We start from the raw sequence: 25,573 nt of genomic DNA, 5'->3' as shown, positions 1-25,573 counted from the left end.
ATTATAGAAAGGGCAAAAACCATCCATATGGCAAATACGCCGAAAATAATAGGGACGGCATATGGCAGTGAAAGGGTTGAGCCTGGTGTAGTAGATGATCCCATTTATAATTAATTTTGATGTCAGTAGGTTATGGTCACCATGGCTTTTACCACTAAAAGCTTGTCTGACCAATAACCAGAGAAGGTTTTGGCCTAAAATTGGTGTGGAGGTTGGTCATGACTGTTGATTTTGAAATTATAATTTCAAACATGTTCAATTGGCCAATAAGCTAGTAACTAATGAACAAGTTGAAAAAATAAAATTTATTTACGCTGCAAGCAACAAAACAATGAAAATAATATTAACTTTTCAATAACAAATTCTCTTTTAAAGTCTTCCATTTTTCTCTAAGTAATTGTTTAGTTGTCTCGTCAGAGAATATACTGTCAATACTATTGTAAGATAGCTGCCAAACTTGGTCAGATGATAACTGGAAGGTATCTGCTGCTATGCTGTACTCTTCAGTGATGGAGGTAGAAAACACACCTTTATCATCCGTCTGAAATAAATGTGTAAAAAAAACTAAAACCTAAACTTGTATTCTTTACACATAAGCATTTATACTTATTACTACATTTATACATGTATGTGGTACCAGGCCTGGCTGCAGCGTGCTCATTTTTCGTGTGATTTTTCTGCTTGTTAGTGAACAAGGTGTAATTTTCACGTATATTACAATAAAATTACATTCATGTTACAAAGTCATTCACTGTGTTATAAAGATACACATATGTTACAAGTTTAACACATATTTCACATACATATTTATGCATATTTTACAAAATTACTTACACATATAATACATGGATGTTCCAAATCATACCAGAATTTAAAGTGGTGGTTATCATACCCTGGTACTGTCATATTGATAATGTTTGACGATAAACACAACTCTGAAATAAAAAAACCTTACCATAGAATAAACACAAATAAGACTGAAATATTAATGTTAAATAACAACCTTTTTTACACTTAAAAACTTAAGTTTCAAAAACATTTTAAATCTGTCATCCGCCAAATTACAGTGAGGGCTGATCCTTCAAGTAAGATCCCTTATAATACATAACTCATCTATTCAAGAGAATCTAGTTGTCATTAGTTTTTATAACACTGCATGTTTATAAACATGCTTTTCATCAGATCATCTTTATGTTTATATATCCTATACACACAGCTGTTGTTGAGTTAAGAATTAATATGATTTTCATCTCTACAATTATAAATTCTTTATACTGGTTCATGACAGGATATATGGCCATATTTGAACAATCATTTGCAATATAACAATTATAACAATATAATATAAACAACTATTTATACACTAATAGGGCCATATAACCTGCCAAAAAAATCTTTATAACTAATAATATATCATGTAATAACACAACCATGGGTAAGTTAAAGAAGTTAATGAGATAAGCAATCAAATAATTTCTAAAATTTACATACAACCTAGATTACTGGTATTTAATTTTTGCAAATATTATGACAACAAGACAAAATGTTATGGTAAATTCAATCAGTCACCTGATTTTTTCAAGGACAGTCTGGGACCTTATGGCATCTATGTTATAATTAACAACAATTGCTGCTAGTCGGACTGTGTGTACAACTTTTCTCAGTAAAAAAGTATGGAATATGCAGGACTTGAATAAATTTACAAAGCAAAATAATTATTCAGTGAAAAACAATGACAGAGTTATTTGTCTTTGACAACAACCTGTAATAATGACTCATAGGACACATGCAATATTTTTGATGACATCAAAATTGAAGGCAAAACCTTAAACCAAAATTTTTCACATAGTCCAGATAAAACTTGCATTACAATAGCATAAACAAGAACTGATGGTAGAACAACATGTTCAACTATTCTCAGTGTTGATAGTAAAACAAGAACCTAGATAATGTAGAATTTTTATGAACAAAAACGTCCATAATTCTGTAACAGTAGTTTTAGAGATACCAGCTTCCACACAAAAAATTAACTAATGTTATGCCAATGTCTGTTTAATAGCTCTCCATATTTTTCAAATAGTCAAGCCAAAATCCATTCATTTACATGTAAAACAAAATTTTATGAGCAGTATTTATTTTGATGTGGTTTTCAAACATTTCTAACAGACATTGTCATATCTACAGATATCTCAGATCATTGAATCATTACTGTATTCTAATTCAATACCTAATGGAATTCTTAATTCATTACCTAATGGAATTCTTAATTCATTACCTAATGGAATTCTTAATTCATTACCTAATGGAATTCTTAATTCATTACCTAATGGAATTCTTAATTCATTACCTAATGGAATTCTATGACTTTCAACAAACTCTACAATATCTTTGGTCCCACCAGCATCAGGCTGTAAACATGTTCCATGTCCTATTCTATCTGGTATAATTTCTCTTAACAAGGTTATAGTTTCTTCTGGTGCTGGAACCTAAAAATTTAAAATAAGTAACAACATTTAATACATTAGATTTAAACATAAACTGTATTGTATAAGCTTGATTGCAAAACAAGTTATTGAAACTTATATTAATCACTTTCAAGTCTGCTTCTTGGAACTACATAAGCAGTACTGGTGTCATATGTAGAAGCGTGAGTGTAACACAAGTAGGCTTGAACAAAAGATCCCTGGGTTGAGAGGCATCCATCTTAATCATTTGGCAACCATTCCCTTTTATTACATTTTATGGATGTATTAAAAAGAGCTCTTTACATGTACACAGTGTTTGATTATCATTTCTTCTTTTATACTGCTGTTAATTCACCAATTTTATCCATTCATCATCCTAGTTAATTTAACAAATTCTACAAAATCATATTTTGTGTTTATCTTCTGTTTTCACTACAGCTAAAACAATAGTGGTGACAGCAAAGGTGCTTGCATGTACAATTTTGGTCACAGTTAAATAAGAAACATTGCTAAACTGAAAGAGAATGCAGAAGAATCTATTTTAGCCTGTATCTGTTAATAAGTTTGAATGAAGCAAACCAGACGCAGAGCTGCAGATGCAATTAGCACCTCAGCCCATTTTTATAGGCAGGACATTAATCCTTTTTACTGACATTCAAGCAATATACATTTACTTTGGATAAGTACTGAATTATAAATAATAAATTGACAACTTGATAGAAATTGACAAATTGATAATAATATCTATGTGACATCTTATTTCCATTTACTTAGAGTAAAATGCTTCACATTCTATTCAAACTACATGAACTGGTAAATTATCTTTCCTAGAAAATTTAACTATACAAGTTGGCAAAGAAGATTTTACTATACAACTTGTAAAAGGACCATCTCATGAAATCAGTGGTAAGATTAACATGCATTACCCTGACTGACAATTAACATTTCAATAAAGGTAATCTCATTTTAAATCAATCAAATAAAACCCCACAATTCACCTCAGCCAGATGAAGTGCTAACTTTAACCCATGTTTCTGGGCCTCTTTAAACGCTGGAATGAAAATATCTGCATTACCAACCTGAAAAGAGAAAGTTGTCAAATATCAGACATGCATTATTGACCAACATTTTATTAAAGTGTAAATGAGTACCTGCGAGAATGACAAAATTTTGTCATAATGTGAGTTACCACCAGCGGACAGAATAACTTGTACGGGTAAATCTATAGCTGAATACTAGTAGCCGGATGATCAGTGGTAAAGTTATATTACTACATGTAGTAAGAAGACATGCCAACAGTCTGTAAATTTAATTATGGAAAATACCATAACTTAACTTTATTTTTTAGCCTGCTGACAGGAAGTGAATTTACCTATGTGACCAGTGCAGAACAAGTTCTACATTGTATGCAGTGTTTATTATTCCAACCGTACTTATATTAAATTTCTCCTAAAAATGATAACTGGTTTTGTCCAGATTTAAAGATGAATAACTCCATGTAATCTATTAAGCATGACCAGCCTTAACATTTGGGTATTAAGCATTGGTGTAGTATACCATACACAAAATACATAAATCTATATAATTACATATACACGTATGTTAGCTATCGTATTACATTAACCTTTCATCTACATAATTTCCCAAATGTTTTAGTCCAACTTCCATTATAAAACAGTACATTATCAAATTTTGCAGGTAACAAAATGATTGTTAGGAAGAAGGTGAAATAGTATGGAGTTAAGTCACAGTTCATGGATGTAAAGACTGGCCTAGCTCTATATGAGCCGCGTCACGACAAAACCAACATAGTGCGTTTCCCACCAGCATGGATCCAGACCAACCTGCGCAGGCTGGTCTGGATCCATGCTGGTTGCAAACCCATTATGTTGGTTTTGTCATTACGCGGCTCATATATAAGTGGCATTGCAGTTTTCTTTCAGTTTTATATAAGATTAAAATATAAATCACAACACATGTCTTACCTGATTGTAAACATCTTGTCTTGTTGGGAAAACTTCAATTTATTTACCCTTACACTATACTAACCTTTGTCAGAAAGAAATATGTCAGACCTGTCTGCAGATCTGTGTAATCTTACTGTATAAAGATGGCAGACAAACTTTCAAATTCTTCATAGTAATAACCCTTAAGTTGATAATGTACTGTTTCAAAATTGATGCTTGGTCAAATCTTTCTAAAACATTCATCAGTATAAATGTTAAATGATTGTTTTCATTATAAAATAATTAACTTACATTTTGGATCTCCACTTAGATCAATACCAACTATAACACCATTGCTCTTTTCCCTGTTAAAAATATACGTAAAAACTCCATATAACCTAAACTACTAAAAAAATAGGAACTTATATATTATAATTATTTCTATCATACATACATGTATGGCCAAATTATATTGATTTTTCACAAAATAATTTAAGAATCTTGCCTTTTAAACTTGAACTGTTAACATCTAAATTATTCAAATATGCTTGTTTTTGGTTGCAAGTCAAATTCATCTTAATAATGGAAACATAGGCACATTAGTAACATTTTTCATACCAAGGTCAAAGGGTTAACAAGCATACGAAGGTCAAACGTTTAACAAGCATAACAAGGTCAAACGGCTTAATGAGCAGTCTTGTTTCACACTTCACAGAAAAATATTGATGGGAGAATTTCATGACTGACGATCTTAACAAATTATAAAAAAGAGGCCCCGGTTTGAGCTGGGTGATGCTCCCCGAATAGGTTTTTGGACACAGGAAGAGTACACCTCTTGTAGTTTCAGAGTTATGTCCCTGGAAAAAGTTCAAACTGCAATAATTCCAAAATTAGGCAAGGCAGAGTTACTGTTTTTTTGCACTGCACTTCTAATCAATGTGATCTATCAACTTTCAAAGTTTCTTGATGATATCTCTTATGATTTCCGAGTTATGTCCCAGACAACTTCAAAAAGTAAAACTAAACAAAGGGCAATTTCTCCAGAATAAGGCAAGGCAGAGTTATTATTCTTGTGCACTGCACATCTACCCATTGAGATATATCTACCTACAAAGTTTCATGTTGATATCTCTTATAGTTTTACAGCTATGTCCTGGACAAGATTTTTCTAAAAGGGGAGATAATTAAAAAATGAGGCTTAACAAAGTTTATGGTTCTTTTGCACTGTACCCCTTCTTTAATGAGATTCTTCTTTTACCCTTAAAAATTTTCATTTTTTGATTTCTCTTTATAAAGGTTTTTAGAAGGTTTAAATTTCCCCGGGAAAAGTTCAAAGGGTTAAAAAAAATTTAAAAAAAAGGGCAATAAATTTTCCCAAAAATTTGGACAAAAAGGAGTTTTTTTGTTCTTAATTTTCCCCTGGGACATCCCAACCCCTTGAGTTAAATTTTACACCAACAAGTTTTCATGTTTTTTAAATTCCACTTTAAAAGTTTTTGGTTTTAATTTGCCCCGGGCGGAAAACCAAAAAATTAATTTCTTAAAAAGGGAAAATAAAATTAAAAAATGAGGCCCTTTTTCTTTGAGTTTTTGAAATTTTTTGACACTGCCCCTTCCCCCCCCAATGCCCTCTACCCCCCCGTAAATCGAAGTTTTAAACCAAAAATTTTATCTTCCCCAAGGGTTTTCAAGTTATGCTCCGGACAAGACAACGGATGGACAGACGGACGGATGTACCAACTTTTGACATTTATGAGGCAAATCAGCTCATAAACACCACCTGGACCAACGTCCATAAGCAAAATGGACAGACGGACGGACGGACGGACAAGGCGCCGACTATATGCTCCCCCGAAATTTTTCGGGGAGCATAACAAGAGCACCGCTAGGCGGAGCATTATATGCCCAAAAAGTGTTATTTTTTAGTAAGGATAAAGCATTTGTAAGACATGGGAATATTTCATATGAATATCATATTATGAACGAAGTAGAGATAAAAGATACCATTCAGAATGCTCCTTCAAAAAGCAATCCTCCTTTATAGCTGAAGAACCTTCATTTTATATATAATATATATATATTATTTTTTTTTGAACATATAAAATGAGAACAGAACTGACCACCATTTCGATAGAGCTGACTCATTATTGAAATACAAATAGAAGATGTCAACTGTTTGTTTTCTTATGAAGAAATCTATCGGACTTATTCATTGCTATCTTTGACTTATTCATGGTCTATCTTGTCTTATTTATTTTTTATTAATCTTGATTTATTCATAGGCCTATGTTAACTTTAATATTCATAACAATCATTACATAACCACATAAAAACACGTAAATATAGTGTACAACATTATAAAACCTAATTTACCAATTTTGAGCTGTAATAAAAGTTATTCAGATAATACTGTTGTTTATATTTGATAACTTTTATATTAAAACCAATGAAAATTTTTAAAGTTTAGTGATTGCAAATTATAAAAATTGTTTACAAGGAAATCAGGCTAAAAGTTAAACGTGGGAAAAATATTTACAAAAATTTCAAAATGTTTACAAAGATGACAATTACAATTTATACGAAAAATGAATAAAAACAAATTAAAACATGCTGCAAAGTTAAATCAGTTGTTTAATATTTTGACATCCATTTTATAATCTCACAACCCAGTAGAAATTTACCTTAACAACTGCTATTTATAAATCCATTATAAATAACATGAAATAGCAAATAGACACCAGTTAACTACCGTCTCTACACACAGTTTAAATAAGAGTAATCAATTTGTCAGTGTAAAGATTTAAACTTCCTCATTTGAACCATTTGAAACAGAACTAGATAGACAGTACTGCATAGTTTATTCATATTTTAAATTAAAAAAAACATGGCACAATCCAGGATAGACTTCAGTGCTTCATTAACACAGGACTCTGATGAAGTTCAGGAAATGTTTTGTGAACATTTGAAAAAACATGACAAGCCAATTTTGTTTTTTCCCGCCTAGGGATTTTGTTTTAAGAGTTTTTTTCGAGTTAAATTGTGTGGAACATTTTGTGAAGTTCCCCTAAAAGATTTGGTTCCCCATACTATCAAGGTTTTTAAAAGGGTAACATGCCCCCCGGATTTCTTCTTTGGGGAAATGTTTTTGTTTACAAGGGTGAACTTTGGGCAAGTTCTATTTTCAAGCTTGGTTTAAAAATTTTTCCTGTTAAATGGGAATCAAAAAATAAAAAACCCTTTGGGAAATGGGGGTATGGTCAGCCAAATTTTCCCCGCTCTTGTTCCAGGGATTTTTTAAAACACCAAGAAATTAAAGAACTCACTGAAAATCTTGATACTTTAATGAAAGATTTGGAATATACAGAAAAACATGTTAACATAAACATGAAATGTGTCGCTTCACAAGATACAAAGATATTAGATACGATCATGAAAAAAAAGAAAGAAATATTGTCAGCGTTTGAAAAACATCAGACGATTATAATTCAAAACTTTGAGAGAAAAATAGAAGAAACCTTACAAAGACTGGAAGAAGAGAAAAAAGAGAAAATTGACAAATTACAAGAAAATAAAAGGAAATTAGAAAAGTTATTAAATGATGAGGAAAATGAAATTAAGAAGAAAATTGAAATCATAAAAAAGAATGACAAGAAAGTTTTGCAGACAATCATTGAAGAAACCTCAAAAGTGAAAACAAAATTGAACAAGATATCAACAGAGCTAGCTCATCATCAAGGTACAGATCAAAGATGTCAACTGTTTATTGCTATGAAGATGGGGCAAGAAATCATTGATCAACTGAAACCAGATGCAGATAAACAATATAAAAACTATTCAATTCATTATTACAAAGTTGAATGCAAAGCTTCTGAACAAAATATAACCAATTTACAAGACTGTGACAAATTTTTCAACTATCAAGAAATACATGAATCTGAAGTAAAAAGAACTGCAAGTTATTACACAGATACTAAAGTCACATTTGACTCCTGGTCATCTCTATGCTTGTTATCAGAAAACAGTCTTCTTATATATAACTTTGATGATTCAAAACTAATTATATTCAAGGATATGTCGGTCAGCACTACATCATATGATACAATAGACCTGCCTTCATACCCTTGGGCTGTTGCTAAAGTTGACAGTACTAAAGTTGCTGTCACATTTCCTAGATTTGGAATAATAAGTTTAATAACATTTTCAAAGAGCATGACTGTGACTAACACTGAAGCTATAAAAGCAGAAGCAGGTTGTCATGGTGTTGCCTACAGTAACAACAACCTTATAGTATCTTACACAGACAGTCCAGCAACAGTGAAGATAATTGACATGTCTGGTAAAGTATTGAAAACATTTGATAAAGATCATCATGGGAAATGTCTGTTTGCTGATCCTCATTTCTTAACAATCAGTGCAAACAACACAGTTATATATGTATCTGACTTTGCCAAACAATGTGTGATAGGTTTAACCTTTGATGGGGAAGTCAAGGCCATTTATAAGGATGACATGTTGAAGGAGCCATGTCAACTGACTGTAGATACGTCTGGAGCAGTGTTTGTATGTGGACATTGGTCAAACAATATACATCAATTATCACCTGACTTGACCAAGGTGAAGATTCTACTGGATAAAGAACAAGGAATAAAAGGACCAGTGGGTGTGGCATACTGCCAGGATAAAAACAGATTGTATGTGAGTCAATATGCTGATAACATGAAAGTGTATGATTTATCACTGGAATAAACTATTCTATTTCTTCCACTTCTTGAAACTTACACCACAAAATGCTACAGGCTTCTAGCCTATTACATGACAAAAACTGCAACACATAGAATAAATAAAGTTGGTTCATTATTTACAAAGTATAAATGATTACAAACTGTTGAAAAAATGAATAATGGCAAGTCTGCATTGACTCCATTCAAATGTTACAAAGCTTTATAATTTTAAAAGGTGTCCATTACTATCCTTTAACAAAACGAAATATAAAGGGAAGTGTTAACACTTACATGAAGCAATATTTATATAAGAATTGATGTAAAAATATGAAATAGCTCTACATTCATTTGTAAGAATGTGGGCTGTTTGTTTTGCTTATGTTTAAAGTAACTTTGAAATTTACTAACATTTTATATTGTGTAGTTTTATCAGCATATCAAAACAATTAATCATTAAATAGATAAGCTTTAGACTTTAGTATAATCTATAATTATCGTCGAAATGCTTGACACATGGTCTTAGTTTGTCTTGTTTGGTCTTACGGCACACCAACACAATTTTGGTCACAATGCACCAGAACAGGAAAGATAATTTTGGCTAAACTTCTGGTGTTATAAACTTTAAAGTCAAAACAACCTCACCTCCTGGAGCTGAGAAATGCATAGACTCCAGTAATTCAAACCCATTTAGTGGCCCTTACTATCATGCAGGGGTAAACAGTGGCTGCAATTCTGATCACTCAACCCTTAAAGGCATTGAAGTAAAGAAAAGTAATTACTAGATGCTCAAGGGCAACTAGTTGAGCCCGCTGACAAGCTGTCTCATGATGTTGAACATTTGTACTAGGTTTTTAAAGTTCCACCAGCTAGTGATAGAGGATAGACGGATGCAGGGCACGCATGTACATACACCAAACCGCCATTGTGATAACTATGTTGGGTGCTTCCGCAAGCGGGCTCAACAAAAAATGAGGAGAATGAAATAAAGAAGAAAATTGAAATGATAAAACAGGATGACAAGAAATGTTGAAGACATAGACTATCTTGATTTATTCATATACCTTATAAGACTATTAAGTACCTTTTTCTGCGGGAACTTTATTTCTGCTAAATCTGCTGTTCATAACGACACTGCAGATTTAAAAACCGCAGAAAATTAAGCCTTTCCTATTTTTTATCGCATGGTTTGGAACTTTTCTTTGTTCTTACTAACCCATTATACTCAGTACACTTCAATGAGCATTTGAAAACTGCATTGATATATTTTCATTGATCCATATAGGAAAGATATAGCGGTTGAGTTTTTTTTCGCACCTTGCATATATCAATGTAGTTTTTTTTCACAGAGGCTCCAATGGGGCAGTGGTAACGAACATTCCCACTAGCAAAAAATATGGAATCAATAAAATAAAATAAATAAATAAATACAATGAAAACATAAAGATAATTATTCCTCTCATTCAATCAAAAGGTTCATCCCCTGAATGAATTATTTTCACTGAAAAAAGCCATTTAATATTGAATCAATATTGGTAACAGTTTACAGTCCGCCTCTAACATTGGATGTTTTTTGTGTATCTTCTTTTTTTTTCTGCAGCGAAAACAACTTGAAAAAAATGCCTTATCATAAATAACTGTAATGTAGCTAACGAATTTTTATTTTCTTATTTACTTATTTATCTATTTATTTATTTATTTCTATTACAAAAAAAGAAAACATTATGCTATTGCGATAAAACAGTTATAGTATGTGAAACTCGTTAGTTACGAGGATATAACACATCTTGTGATGTTTCTGCAAAAAATTGTCTTGGCCTTACGACCTCGCCATGTTTTAGCAAAAACATCCCTTGATGTCGCCCCAGCCAGTGTTATATTCTCGTAACTAACGAGTTTCATATACTATAACTATAACATATGTCGAAATATTTCAACTACAGGGATAGTATAATTACATTACCATGTATTGTTATTGACTTTTGTAGAGGTATTTTTTCTGGGAAACGGACAAAAGCCCTCCCAGACAAAAGCCCTCCCGCCCAAAAATGACAAGGCGGAGAAAAGCCCTTCCGTGAAAATGACAAGGCGGACAAAAGCCCTCCCGTGAAATTGACAGGGCGGACAAAAGCCCTCCCGTCAAAATGACAGGGCGGACAAAAGCCCTCCCATGAAATTAACAATGCGGACAAAAGCCCTCCCGTAACAAAATATATATGTATGTTACATACCTGTGTTTTTTTTCAACGCACTTAAGATATTAAATTTGTAACATTTATATTTGTTGTTGTTTTCTATCGGTCTAAGTATTTTATGAGCTAGAACCAGCTTTCATTCAGAATATACCTTTCAGAAATGTTTAGCGAGGTAATATTTTCACACGAATGTCGTTTAAAACAAAGTCACTTTCTAAAGTAATTGACTCATTACAAGGCACTTGGACTTTCAATTTTAGTTAATTTTAACATCTTTTCATCATTTATTATTCTATTAATCATAATTTCATATGTGAGTAATCCTTCATTTTTACGTGAATAAATATGCACTTACAGAATTTAGTACTTATTATTCAGATGTCAGTCAGGAATGTACTCAAGCTCATATAAACACATTTATGTCAATGGAAAACAATGGAAAACAAAAATATTCATGATTACAATTTTAATATGTTGAGTGCATTGAATTGAAAATACAAACTATTCAATGTACATATGATGATACAATGTATATGTATTTGCTGCGGGAGGGCTTTTGTCCGCCCTGTTATTTTCACGGGAGGGCTTCTGTCCGCCCAGTCATTTTTACGGGAGGGCTTTTGTCCGCCCTGTTATTTTTACGGGAGGGCTTTTGTACGCCCTGTCATTTTCACGGGAGGGCTTTTGTCCGCCTTGTCAATTTTGGACGGGATGGCTTTTGTCCGGGAGGGCTTTTGTCCTACACTCATTTTTTCTTTATGTATCCGTCATGAACAAAATATTAATTACGGAAAAAACTTACTTTGCTTGTTCTTTTTGTTAAAATAAATAATTATCATGATTGTATGATTTTCGCTTACACCCCAAGATTGATGGGTTTTTTTTGTGTGAATAGTTTTAAAGAAAAACTATTATAGTTTGACAGGTGATACAAAAATTACCCTCGTTTGTTTTTTTCATTCAAACCTGCTATAAACATACCTTTTATGTATGTGTACAATATATCGTGTCGACATGCGATTTTGCCATTGTTTATTTTCACACTCCATATTCATACAATTACAGTATTAATATTTGTCATTGCACATTGTTTTCTTGTTTGTTTTAATGTGTATTGACCGATACATGTTGATTACGACGAAACACATTATCAGTCTTGGAAGTAATGTAACATCATCAAATCTTGAAATATTGTCTGTTTTAATCAGTTAATTTTGAACAAATACATGTATCTTAGTTAAAACGCAGAAATAAAACTCATCAATGCGAGAATGATGACACCGTAGAAAAAAGAAACGCAGAAATTTAAAACCCCTTATTTTAACAAAATTCGCAGAATATTAAGCCTGCAGAAATAAGTACTTATACGGTATAGTCTATCTTGATTAATTTATAATCTATCTTGACTTATTTATAATCTATCTTGATTTATTCATGATCTATCTGATTCATGTTCTATCTGATTCATGTTCTATCTTATTCATGATCTATCTTATTCATGATCTATCTTATTCATGATCTATCTTATTCATGTTCTATCTGATTCATGTTCTATCTTATTCATGTTCAATCTTATTCATGTTCTATCTTATTCATGTTCTATCTGATTCATGTTCTATCTTATTCATGTTCTATCTTATTCATGGTCTATCTTATTCATGTACTATCTTATTCATGTTCTATCTTATTCAAAATACAGTAAATGTAGTGTACAACATTGTAACCTAATTACCCATTTGAGATGTAATAAAAAGTTATTCAGACAATACTGTGTTTATATTTTGATAACTTTTATATCAAAACCAATGTAAATTATTGTTTAGCGATTTCAAACTGTAAGTTTGTTTACAATGAAATCAGGCTAAAAGTTAAATGATATATATGGGAAAATATACACAAATTTCAAAATATTACAAAAACATGAAAATTATATTTTTCATATATATTTATTTTGCATGAAAAATGAGTCAAAACAAATTAAAACAGGTTGTAAAGTTAAATCAGATGTTTTATAATCTCATGCCTTAGTTGTAGTAGTTTATGATAACAACTGCTATTTAACTGTATCTATTGTCAATATGAAAAGGCGTACTTACAAGCATTTTAAACAAGAACAAGTATGCCCCCTATCAGCAGCCAATTATTCATGTGATAAGGTAATTATGCATGACTTCTGACCCAGTGATCAAACAATTAATAAGGGTTATCAAGTATCTACTGGTCATGACCTTGACCTTTGACCCCTTGACCCAAAACTCAATAGGGGTCATCTGCTGGTCAAGACAAATCATCATACAAAGTTTGAAGTTCCTAGGCCTAAGCTTTTTTACTTAATTGATCAGAAACCGTTTTTACTTACAAGGTCAATATGACCTTGACCTTTGACCCCTTGACCCCAAAATCAATAGGGGTCATTTGCTGGTCATGACTAATCACCATGCCAAGTTTGAAGTTCCTAGGCCTAAGGGTTCTTTTATTATTGATCCGAAACCCTTTTAACATACAAGGTCAATGTGACCTTGACCTTTGACCCCAAAATCAATAGGGGTCATCTGCTGATCATGACCAATCACTATGCCAAGTTTGAAGTTCCTAGGCCGAAGTGTTCTTTAGTTATTGATCAGAAACCGTTTTTACTTACAAGGTCAATGTGACCTTGACCTTTGACCCCTTGATCCCAAAATCGAAAGGGGTAATCTGCTGGTCATGAACAATCACCATACGAAGTTTGAAGTTCCTAGGCCTAAGCGTTCTTAAGTTATTGATCAGAAACCGTTTTTACTTACAAGGTCGATGTGACCTTGACCTTTGACCCCTTGACCCAAAACTCAATAGGGGTCATCTGCTGGTCACCACCAATCATCATACAAAGTTTGAAGTTCCTAGGCCTAAGCGTTTTTAGTTAATTGATCGGAAACCGTTTTTACCTACAAGGTCAATGTTACATGACCTTTGACCCCTTGACCCTAAAAACAATAGGTCATCTGCTGGTCATGACCAATCACCATACCAAGTTTGAAGTTCCTAGGCCTAAGGGTTCTTAAGTTATTGATCGGAAAGCATTTTTACCTACAAGGTCAATGTGACCTTTCCCTTTGACCCCTTAACCCCAAAATCAGTAGGGGTCATCTGCTGGTCATGACCAATCACCATACCAAGTTTGAAGTTCCTAGGCCTAAGGGTTCTTTAGTTATTGATCGAAAACTGCTTTTACCTAAGAGGTCAATGTGACCTTGACCTTTGACCCCTTGACCCCAAAATCAATAGGGGTCATCTACTGATCATGACCAATCACCATACCAAGTTTGAAGTTCCTAGGCCTAAGGGTTCTTTAGTTATTGATCCGAAACTGTTTTTACCTAAGAGGTCAATGTGACCTTGACCTTTGACCCCTTGACCTCAAAATCAATAGGGGTCATCTACTGATCATGACCAATCACCATATCAAGTTTGTAGTCCCTAGGCCTAAGGGTTCTTTCGTTATTGATCGGAAACCGTTTTTACCTACAAGGTCAATGTGACCTTGACCTTTGACCCCTTAACTCCAAAATCAATAGGGGTCATCTACTGATCATGACCAATCACCATATCAAGTTTGAAGTCCCTTGGCCTAAGGGTTCTTACGTTATTGATCGGAAACCGTTTTTACCTACAAGGTCAATGTGACCTTGACCTTTGACCCCTTTACCCCAAAATCAATAGGGGTCATCTGCTGGTCATAACCAATCACCATACCAAGTTTGAAGTTCCTAGGCCTAAGGGTTCTTTTGTTATTGATCGGAAACCGTTTTTACCTAAGAGGTCAATGTGACCTTGACCTTTGACCCCTTGACCCCAAAATCAATAGGGGTCATCTACTGATCATGACCAATCACCATACCAAGTTTGAAGTTCCTAGGCCTTAAGGTTCTTTACTTATTGATCGGAAACCGTTTTTGCTTACAAGGTCAATGTGACCTTGACCTTTGACCCCTTGACCCCAAAATCAATAGGGGTCATCTACTGATCATGACAAATCACCATACCAAGTTTGAAGTTCCTAGGCCTTAAGGTTCTTTAGTTATTGATCGGAAACCGTTTTTGCTTACAAGGTCAATGTGACCTTGACCTTTGACCCCTTGACCCCAAAATCAATAGGGGTCATCTACTTGTCATGACCAATCACCATACCAAGTTTGAAGTTCCTAGGCCTTAAGGTTCTTTAGTTATTGATCGGAAACCGTTTTTGCTTACAAGGTCAATGTGACCTTGACCTTTGACCCCTTGACCCCAAAATCAATAGGGGTCATCTACTTGTCATGACCAATCACCATACCAAGTTTGAAGTTCCTAGGCCTAAGGGTTCTTTAGTTATCACTCGGAAACCATTTGGTCTACGGACCGACGGACCGACGGACCGACAGACCGACGGACCGACAAGTGCAAAGCAATATACCCCCTTTTCTTCGAAACGGGGGCATAATAATAAATTATGTCAGTGTAAAGATTTATACTTCTTCATTTGAACCATTTTAAACACAACTTTGCCATAGACAGTATTGCATATTTAGTTTTAAAAAAAATGCTATGCCACCGCATTAATACAACACTAAATAGTAGTGTAGGAACAGATTTTTTTTTGTTTCTATACAATTGAAGATTGTCATAATGCATAGATCCCTGACCTATCTAATTCTTATTATCAGATTAGTGGTTAAATCTATTGTTAATCCAATAAAAGATCAGAGTAGGAATATATCAATGCACTTGAGTCTGGTGAATTTGGTGGTGAAGGTCATATTTCACACAGCCTAAATATCATGACTACATCAAAGGACAACACAGTAAGACACTTTGTCAAAATCTAGGTCAGCTGATATCAAAGTTCACTTTACAACTTAAACTGTGCACATGGTCAAAATTCCATTGCTGTACATCAAAGGACAAGAAAGTCGGTCACTTTCCCCTTGGGCAAGGCAAAATTTTGACCCAAGGGTTTAATTCAAAACAATCTTGATACAGGTCCACCAAACAACATTTCAAGTCAAATATCTAAGCTGTAGCTTTCTCCCATTCAGAAAACATTTGTTTTATTTTCTGTTTTTACAATGTGTACATAATGAGAATCATTGCCCCCTGGCAGGGCCAATTTTGACACCGAGGGAAAATTTGAACAACTTTGGTAGAGGACCTATAGATGATATTATATAGCAAACATCAAAGCTCTATGCCTTGTACCTTCAGACAAAAATATATTTTTTTTTTACTATATGTACATAATGAAAATCAATGACCCCTGGGGTGGAACCAATTTTGACCCCAGGGCTATAATTTGAACAATCTTGGTAGAGGTTCAAGCCTCATAAAGTCTCATGCCATATATTTAACCTCTAGCCTTTGTCAATTCAGAGAAGAAGTTTTCAAGTTTTTACTTTATACATATAAGGAAAACTATCGCCTCTGGGGCAGGGCAATTAAAACAACTTTAGTAGAGGACCCATAGATGATATTATATACCAAATATCAAAGCTCTAAGCCTTGTACCTCCAGACAAGAAGTTTTTTTACTATATGTACATAGTGAAAATCAATGACCCCTGTGCCAATTTTGACCCCAGGGCTTTAATTTGTACAATTTTGCTAGAGGTTCACTACACAATGTTTCATGCAAAAAATCTTAACTCTAGCCTTTGTAAATTCAGAGAAGATGATTTTTTAAGTTTTTACTATATACATATAAGGAAAACCTATGGCCCCCGGGGCAGGGCTAATTTTGACACTAGAGGCAAAATTTGAACAACTTAGGTAGAGTACCTATAGATGATATCATTTAACAAATATTAAAGCTCTAAGCCTTGTACCTTCAGACAATAAGATTTTTACTATATGTATACATTGAAAATCAATGACCCCCGGGGCGGGGGCAATTTTGACCCCAGGGCTATAATTTGAACAATCTTGCTGGAGGTTCACTTCACAATGTTTCATGCAAAATATCTAACCTCTAGCATTTGTCAATTGCTAGAAAAAGTTTTTTAAAGTTTTTACTATATACATATAAGAAAAACCAATGACCCCCGGGGCGGGGCCGATTTTGACCCTAGGGCTATAATTTGAACAATCTGGGTAGAGGTCTACTAGACAATGCCTTATGCAAAATATCTAAGCTCTAGGCCTTTTGGGTCTTTACAAGAAGGTATTTTAAGTTTTTACTATATGTACATATAGTGAAAATCAATGACCCCCGGGGCGGGGCCGATTTTGACCCCAGGGCTATCATTAAAACAATCTTGGTAAGGGTCTACCAGACAATGCCTTATGCAAAATATCTAAGCTCTAGGCCTTTTGAGTCTTTACATGAAGGTATTTTAAGTTTTTACTATATGTACATATAGTGAAAATCAATGACCCTCGGGCGGGGCCGATTTTGACCCAAGGGCTATAATTTGAACAATCTTGGTAGAGGTCTACCAGACAATGCTTTATGCAAAATATCTAAGCTCTAGGCATTTTGGGTCTTTACAAGAAGATTTTTTAAATTTATTCTTATAATTCCTTTTGGTTGCCATGGCAACCAGATTTCTGCATGGAATGAAATTCTTTGAACAACTTTGGAAGCCCTTCACCCAAGGATCAATCCTGCCAAGTTTGGTTGAAATTGGACAAGTGGTTTTTCACAAGAAGATTTTTGAAGTTCACTATATAATCTATATAACACACAAACAAACAAACACACACACAGGTGAATCGCTATATGCCACCGCATCGCAGATGCTGCGGTGTCATAAAAAAAACATGGCACAATCCAGGATAGACTTCAGTGCTTCGTTAACACAGGACTCTGATGAAGTTCAAGAGATGTTTTGTGAACATTGTGATAAACATGACAAGCAATACGTTCCTGCCGAAGGATTTTGTGAGGAGTGTTTTGAGTACTTGTGTGGGAATTGCCTTAAATTTCATAAACGATATATGCCTTCTCATACTATCAAGGATAAGGATAACATGTCACAGGATTTCTGTCTACAGAAATGTTCTATTCATCAAAATGAATTAGTCAAGTTCTATTGTCAAGATTGTAAGAAAGTTGCCTGTACTGAATGCAAGACACAAGACCATGGGAACTGTAGTATGGTCAGCCATTTGCCAGCTCTTGTTCCCGGAATTGAAAACAGCAAAGAAATCAAAGAACTTAATGAAAATCTTGATATGTTAATGAAAGATTTAGAAAATACAGAAAAACATGTGAACATTAACATGAAATATGTCGCTTCACAAGAAACAAATATATTAAATATGGTCATGAAAAAAAAGACAGAAATATTGTCAGTGTTTGAAAAACATTACACAGATATAATTAAAAACTTTGAGAAAAAAATAAGAGAAGCCTTACAAAAACTTGAAGAAGAGAAAAAAAAGAAAATAAACACATTACAAGAAAATCAAAGAAAATTAGAAAAGTTATTAAATGGTGAGGAGAATGAAATAAAGAAGAAAATTGAAGTCATAAAAAAGAATGACAAGAAAGTTTTGCAGACAATCATAGAAGAAACCTCAAAAATGAAAACAAAATTGAACACGATATCAACAGAGCTGGCTCACCATCAAGGTACAGATCAAAGATGTCAAATGTTTGTTGCTATGAAGATGGGGCAAGGAATCATTGAACAATTGAAACCAGATACAGATAAACAATGTAAAAACAATTCAATTCATTATTACAAAGTTGAATGCAAAGCTTCTGAACAAAATGTAACCAATTTACAAGACTGTGACAAATTTTTCACCTATCAAGAAATACATGAGTATGAAGTACCAAGAACTGCAAGTTATCACACAGATGCAAAATTCATATGTCGCTTCAGGTCATCTTTATGTTTATTATCAGAAAACTGTCTTATGGTTACTAATTTTAATTCTAGTAAGCTGTTGCTAAGGTTGACAATAACACAGTTGCTGTCACATTTCCTGGTCATGGAATAATAAAACTGATAACATTCTCTAAGTCTATGACAGTGACCAACCCTGAAGAATTAAAAGTAGGAAAATGGTGTTTTGGTGTTGCCTATAGTGACAACAAGCTTATAGTATCATTCACAACCAGACCAGCAGCAGTGAAGATACTTGATATGTCTGGTAAAGTATTGAAAACATTTGATAAAGATCAACATGGGAAATGTCTGTTTGCTAATCCACATTACTTAACAATCAGTGCAGACAACACAGTTATATATGTATCTGACTTTGAGAAGGACTGTGTGATAGGTTTAACCTTTGATGGGAAAGTCAAGGCCATTTACAAGGATGACAAGTTGAAGGAGCCATGTCAACTGACAGTTGATAGGTCGGGAGCTGTGTTTGTATGTGGACGCTGGTCAAGAAATATACATCAATTATCATCTGACCTGACCAAGGTGAAGATTATACTGGATTATAAAGATCAAGGTATAAAAAGTCCCACAGGTGTGGCATACTGCCAGGATAATAACAGGTTATATGTGAGTCAACAAGATGCTCACATTATAGTGTATGATTTATCACTGGAATAAACTATTCTATTTCTTCCACTTCTTGAAACTTACACTAAAAATGCTTCAGGCCTCTAGCCTATTACATGACAAAAAGTGCAACACATAGAATTAATAAAGTTGGTTTATTATTTACAAAGTCAAAATGATTTAGATCACTGATAATTACATACTATTAAAAAATAAATAATGGCAAGTCTGCTTTGACTCAATTCAAATGTAATACTGTAAATCACTTTATATTCGTGTGATCTTTATTTCGCGAAAACCCCATCCCCAGAATATTTCGTGTATTTATGAATTCACGATGGCAGCGTCAGAAATTTATATTCACGATTTATTTGAATTTTATTTCCGCAATAATATAACAGGGTAGGTTTAAGTTAATTTCCATACCGTGCCGTAATTATTCAAGGTAAATGTTAATGGTGTTAATAAGAGACGGTTTTCATTTATTTATTTTATATACAAAATGTACCTACATACAATGTACATGTAATTGACTTATAATGAATGGTTTTTCAAATCATTTGTCAAATTTGGTTTTTGTTTGCAAGTAGCGTGTTTGATTAAACGTTAAATGTTTGTAAGAAGGTGTAATATACTTGTTTATTGTACTTTATCTACCATATGAAAATTGTCCGTTGATATGTTTAACCGTAACCTATTGTTATCTAAACAATATGTGTTCACATTTGTCTGTAAAGATCAAAATTATGTTTGTGTTTTTTTGTGTTTGATATGCATGTATTCATGAGGAAAAAGGAATGGAAAAAATCTGTTGTTAAACATTCATATCTTTATTATGATGCAAATAAAATGTTGCACATATTAATTTTTTTGTATTCAGTTATTGTATTCATTATTAAACTTAATCACAATTCCAAAAAGAAATGTCATCAGATTTATTCTTTTATAATGTATGTTATGTTATAAAATTTACACAGCATCATGAATTTGTGACGCAGCCGATTCGTGAATAATAGCGAAAATTAAAACATCGTGAAAAATACTGGATTTACAGAAAAATACTGGATTTACAGTAAAGCTTTATAATCTAAAAAGGTGTCCATTACTATCCTATAACAAACCAAAATATAAAGGGAAGTGTTAACACTTTAGGTATTAGCACCCTAATGCATTACCTCCGCTTTGAAGAGTATTCCAATAGGCTAGAACTACTGCATTCGGAACTGCCTCGGCTATTATCTATAATAACCTCGGAAACAATACGGATTGAAAGTAGTTCTACCACGTGGTTTCAGATGTAAACAGAAACAAAGATAATGTAAAACGAATGTATATATTTGATTACTAATGTTTGTTCCGGTACTCTTTTGCTTGAAAATATGTCTGACAACAATTTGTAATTTAAATATGCCCACTAATGTTCAATTTTAAACAAATCCGACTAAATGTCAACAGGTTGGTTTTTTGTACTTTCGGTTTCTACAACTATAATAACAAGCAAATTCGTTGAATTTATATCCCCCGCCGAGTACTGGTTATTATTAACACAACAACTGAAGACATAAGGCTTTACTTATATATTAATCATGGCATAAACTGTAATATTCTTTGAACTTGAAGCCTTGTACTTTCAAACAAGAAGAATTTTTAAGTTTTCACTATATACATATAAGGAAAATCTATGACCCCCTGGAGTGGGGCCAATTTTGACCCCAGGGCTAAAATTTGAACAATTTTGGTAGAGGACCTATAGGTTATATCATATACCAAATATCAAAGCTCTAGGCCTTGTACTTTCAGACAAGATTTTTTAATTTTGCATTTTTGAAACTCCTTTTCTGGCCCTGTGACCTACTTATGCAACAGACCGGAACCATTTGATCAACTTTGGCAGGGGACCACCCTAGGATCATTCCTGTAAAGTTTGGTTGCTGTGCAGTCATTTGTTTCTGAGGAGATGTTGTTTAAAGAAATTGCTGACGACGCACGACAACGGACGGTGGGGGATCACAATAGCTCACCTAGATGTAAAAACATCTTAATCTCCAGACTTCATTGCCATATTCAAGGCATAAAGAAGGGATCTCACAATTTTCAAATATTTTTAAGTGTTATTGTAACAAATCATTTTAATTCTTCTTTAATAAAAACTAGAAATGTGTCCATAGGACACGGGTGCCCCCACCGCGCCACTGTTCTGTCAATCTTATGACTCTAGGTCAAATATTTTTTGAAAACTAAAAATCTTTTTACTAAGTAAAGGGCAAGAACTTTACAATTTATACTGAATAAATCCCCAAGCAAACCCCAAGTTGAAAATTGCAAATTTATACTACTGTAATTCAAGGGCAATAACTCTAACAAAACTGAAAAAAATCCACATGCAAAGTCTCAGGTTCATAGCTTCACAGTGAGGTGAATCATTATTCCTGTAATTTAGTGATGTTGATCATTATTCCTGTAAAGTTATGGTCGATTCTAACACTCAAGGATCAAATAACAACATAATGAAACAGTTTTTACTAAGTCAAGGGAAATAACTCTACAAATACTGGATAAATCCACAAGCGAAACCCCAGGAACACACTAAATATGCTGAGCAACTTTCCAATAAGGTTTAATGACTCTATGTCAAATCCTTTTTGAGTTACATGCGACACATGTTGAAAATTGCAAACATTTTCTAAGTCAAGGGCAATAACTCTAAAAATACTAAATAAATCCAGACGAAAATACCCAGGTGCACAACTACACATGCTGATCAACATTCCTGTGAAGTTTCATGGCTCTAGGTCAAATCCTTTTTGAGTTACGTGCGACACAAGTTGAAAATTACAAAATTTTACTAAGTCAAGGGCAATAACTCTAAAAATACTTATAATATCCAGACGAAAATACCCAGGTGCACAACTTCACATGCTGATCAACATTCCTGTAAAGTATCATGACTCTAGGTCAAATACTTTTTGAGTTACATGCGACACAAGTTGAAAATTGCAAAATTTTACTAAGTCAAGGGCAATAACTCTAAAAATACTAATAATATCCAGACGAAAATACCCAGGTGCACAACAACACATACTGATCAACATTCCTGTAAAGTTGCATGACTCTAGGTCAAATACTTTTTGAATTACGTGCGACACAAGTTGAAAATTGCAAAATTTTACTAAGTCAAGGGCAATAACTCTAAAAATACTAAAAATATCCCGACGAAAATACCCAGGTGCACAACTACACATACTGATCAACATTCCTGTAAAGTATCATGACTCTAGGTCAAATACTTTTTGAGTTACATGCGACACAAGTTGAAAATTGCAAAATTTTACTAAGTCAAGGGCAATAACTCTAAAAATACTAAAAATATCCAGACGAAAATACCCAGGTGCACAACTTCACATGCTGATCAACATTCCCATTAAGTTTTGTTGAATTCCAGCCATTAGTTGCAGAGAACTACTCCGGAAACGAAAAAAAATTTTTTACTAAGTCAAGGGCAATAACTCTAACAAGAGGGCCATGATGGCCCTGAGGTCGCTCACCTGTATATAGGCCCCCAAAGCGGGGCCACTTTAAACCCCAGGGCTTTTATTTGAGCAAACTTGGAAGACACCTATTAGAAGATGTTTCATGATGTTAAGTTTTTACTACACACATATAATGAAAAACAATGACCTCCGCCCCTTTGGCAGGGTCAATTTAAACCCAAGGGCTTTTATTTGGACAAACTTGGTAGACACCAACAAAAAGATGTTTCCTGCTTAAAATCTAACCTCTAGCTCATTGGGTTTTTTTAAAAGAAGATTTTTTAAGTTTTTACTATACACATATAGTTAAAAACAATGACACCTATGGGGTGGGGCCAGTTTTAACCCCAGGGCTTTTATTTGAACAAACTTTGTAGACACTTACTAGAAGATGTTTCATTCTTAATATCTAAGCTCTAGCTATTAAGGTTTTTTCAAAGAAGAGTTTTAAGTTTTTGCCATACACATATAAGGAAAATCAATGACCCCCGGGTGGGGCCAATTTTGACCCCAGGGCTTTTATTTGAACAAACTTTGTAGACACCCATTAGAACATGTTTCATGCTAAATATCTAAGCTCTAGCTCTTTGGGTGCTTTAAAAGAAGATTTTTTAAGTTTTTAATATATGCATATAGGGAAAATCAATGACCCCCTGGGGCGGGGCCAATTTTGACCCCAGGGCTTTTATTTGAACAAACTTGGTAGACACTCACTAGAAGATGTTTCATGCTTAATATCTAAACTCTAGCTATTTGGGTTTTTTCAAAGAAGATTTTTTAAGTTTTTGCTATACACATATAAGGAAAATCAATGACCCCTGGGGCGGGGCCAATTTTGACCCCAGAGCTTTTATTTGAACAAACTTTGTAGACACCCATTAGAACATGTTTCATGCTAAATATCTTAGCTCTAGCTCTTTGAGTTCTTTAAAAGAGATTTTTTAAGTTTTTACTATATGCATATAGGGAAAATCAATGACCCCCTGGGGCGGGGCCAATTTTGACCCTAGGACTTTTATTTGAACAAACTTTGTAGACACTCACTAGAAGATGTTTCATGCTTAATATCTAAACTCTAGCTATATGGGTTTTTTCAAAGAAGATTTTTTAAGTTTTTGCTATACACATATAAGGAAAATCAATGACCCTCGGGGCGGGGCCAATTTTGACCCCAGGACTTTTATTTGAACAAACTTTGTAGACACCCATTAGAACATGTTTCATGCTAAATATCTTAGTTCTAGCTCTTTGGGTTCTTTAAAAGAAGATTTTTTAAGTTTTTACTATATGCATATAGGGAAAATCAATGACCCCCTGGGGCTGGGCCAATTTTGACCCCAGGGCTTTTATTTGAACAAACTTGGTAGACACCCATTAGAACATGTTTCATGCTAAATATCTTAGCTCTAGCTCTTTGGGTTCTTTTAAAGAAGATTTTTTAAGTTTTTACTATATGCATATAGGGAAAATCAATGACCCCTTGGGGCGGGGCCAATTTTGACCCCAGGGCTTTTATTTGAACAAACTTGGTAGACACTCACTAGAAGATGTTTCATGCCAAATATCTAAGCTCTAGCTCTTTGGGTTTTTTAAAAGAAGATATTTAAAGTTTTTTCTTTTGGTTGCCATGGCAACCAGAGTTCTGCATGGAATTAAATTCTTTGAACAATTTTTAAAGGTGACCACCAAAGGAACATTCCTGTGAAGTTTGGATGAAATTGTCTAAGTGGTTTATGAGGAGATGTCATTTAAAGTAAAAGTTTACGGACGGACGCCGGATGACAGACGGACGGACGCCGGACGGACGGACGCCGGACGAAAAGCGATCACAAAAGCTCACCCTGTCACTTTGTGACAGGTGAGCTAAAAATACTAAAAATATCCAGAAGAAAATACCCAGGTGCACAACTTCACATGCTGATCAACATTCCCATAAAGTTTCGTTGAATTCCAGCCATTAGTTGCAGAGAACTACTCCGGAAACGAAATTCGGACGGACGGATGGACGGACGGACGGACGGAAGGACGGACAACGCCAAAACTATATCCCCCTCCCGATTCCATTGGCGGGGGATAATAAATATATAAATAATGTATTGTTTGCTTTTGCACCAATGAATTCACTTATTTTAGGTGGACTTTAACTACATATAATGGAAATAAACTTGTCAACAACTCCCAGCATTAAATTACTGTTTGTTTACATGTTTAGTTTCTTAGCGTAGATTAGACCGAAATACCGC

At 33.9% G+C, this 25,573-nt stretch overlaps 1 protein-coding gene across 1 annotated transcript in view; it reads right to left on the bottom strand.

The window, feature by feature from the left end:
• Window positions 1–290: 290 nt before the first annotated feature.
• LOC132746506 (adenosine deaminase-like protein) overlaps window positions 291–25,573 on the bottom strand; it is a 50,515-nt gene continuing 25,232 nt past the window's right edge. The window contains exons 6-10 of the mRNA XM_060735688.1: window positions 4,727–4,776; window positions 3,464–3,546; window positions 2,348–2,486; window positions 835–935; window positions 291–541 (exon numbers count right to left, since the gene is read on the bottom strand). Of these exons, the coding sequence (XP_060591671.1) occupies window positions 344–541; window positions 835–935; window positions 2,348–2,486; window positions 3,464–3,546; window positions 4,727–4,776 (571 nt within the window). The 3' untranslated portion in view covers window positions 291–343. The remainder of the gene's footprint in view (window positions 542–834; window positions 936–2,347; window positions 2,487–3,463; window positions 3,547–4,726; window positions 4,777–25,573) is intronic.

Source organism: Ruditapes philippinarum, unplaced genomic scaffold (assembly GCF_026571515.1).
Source record: "Ruditapes philippinarum isolate M1 unplaced genomic scaffold, ASM2657151v2 ctg3441_1_1_1_1, whole genome shotgun sequence".
Taxonomy (NCBI): domain Eukaryota; kingdom Metazoa; phylum Mollusca; class Bivalvia; order Venerida; family Veneridae; genus Ruditapes; species Ruditapes philippinarum.
Note: the sequence above shows the minus strand (reverse complement) of the source record. Positions and strands in the feature narration are given on the sequence as shown.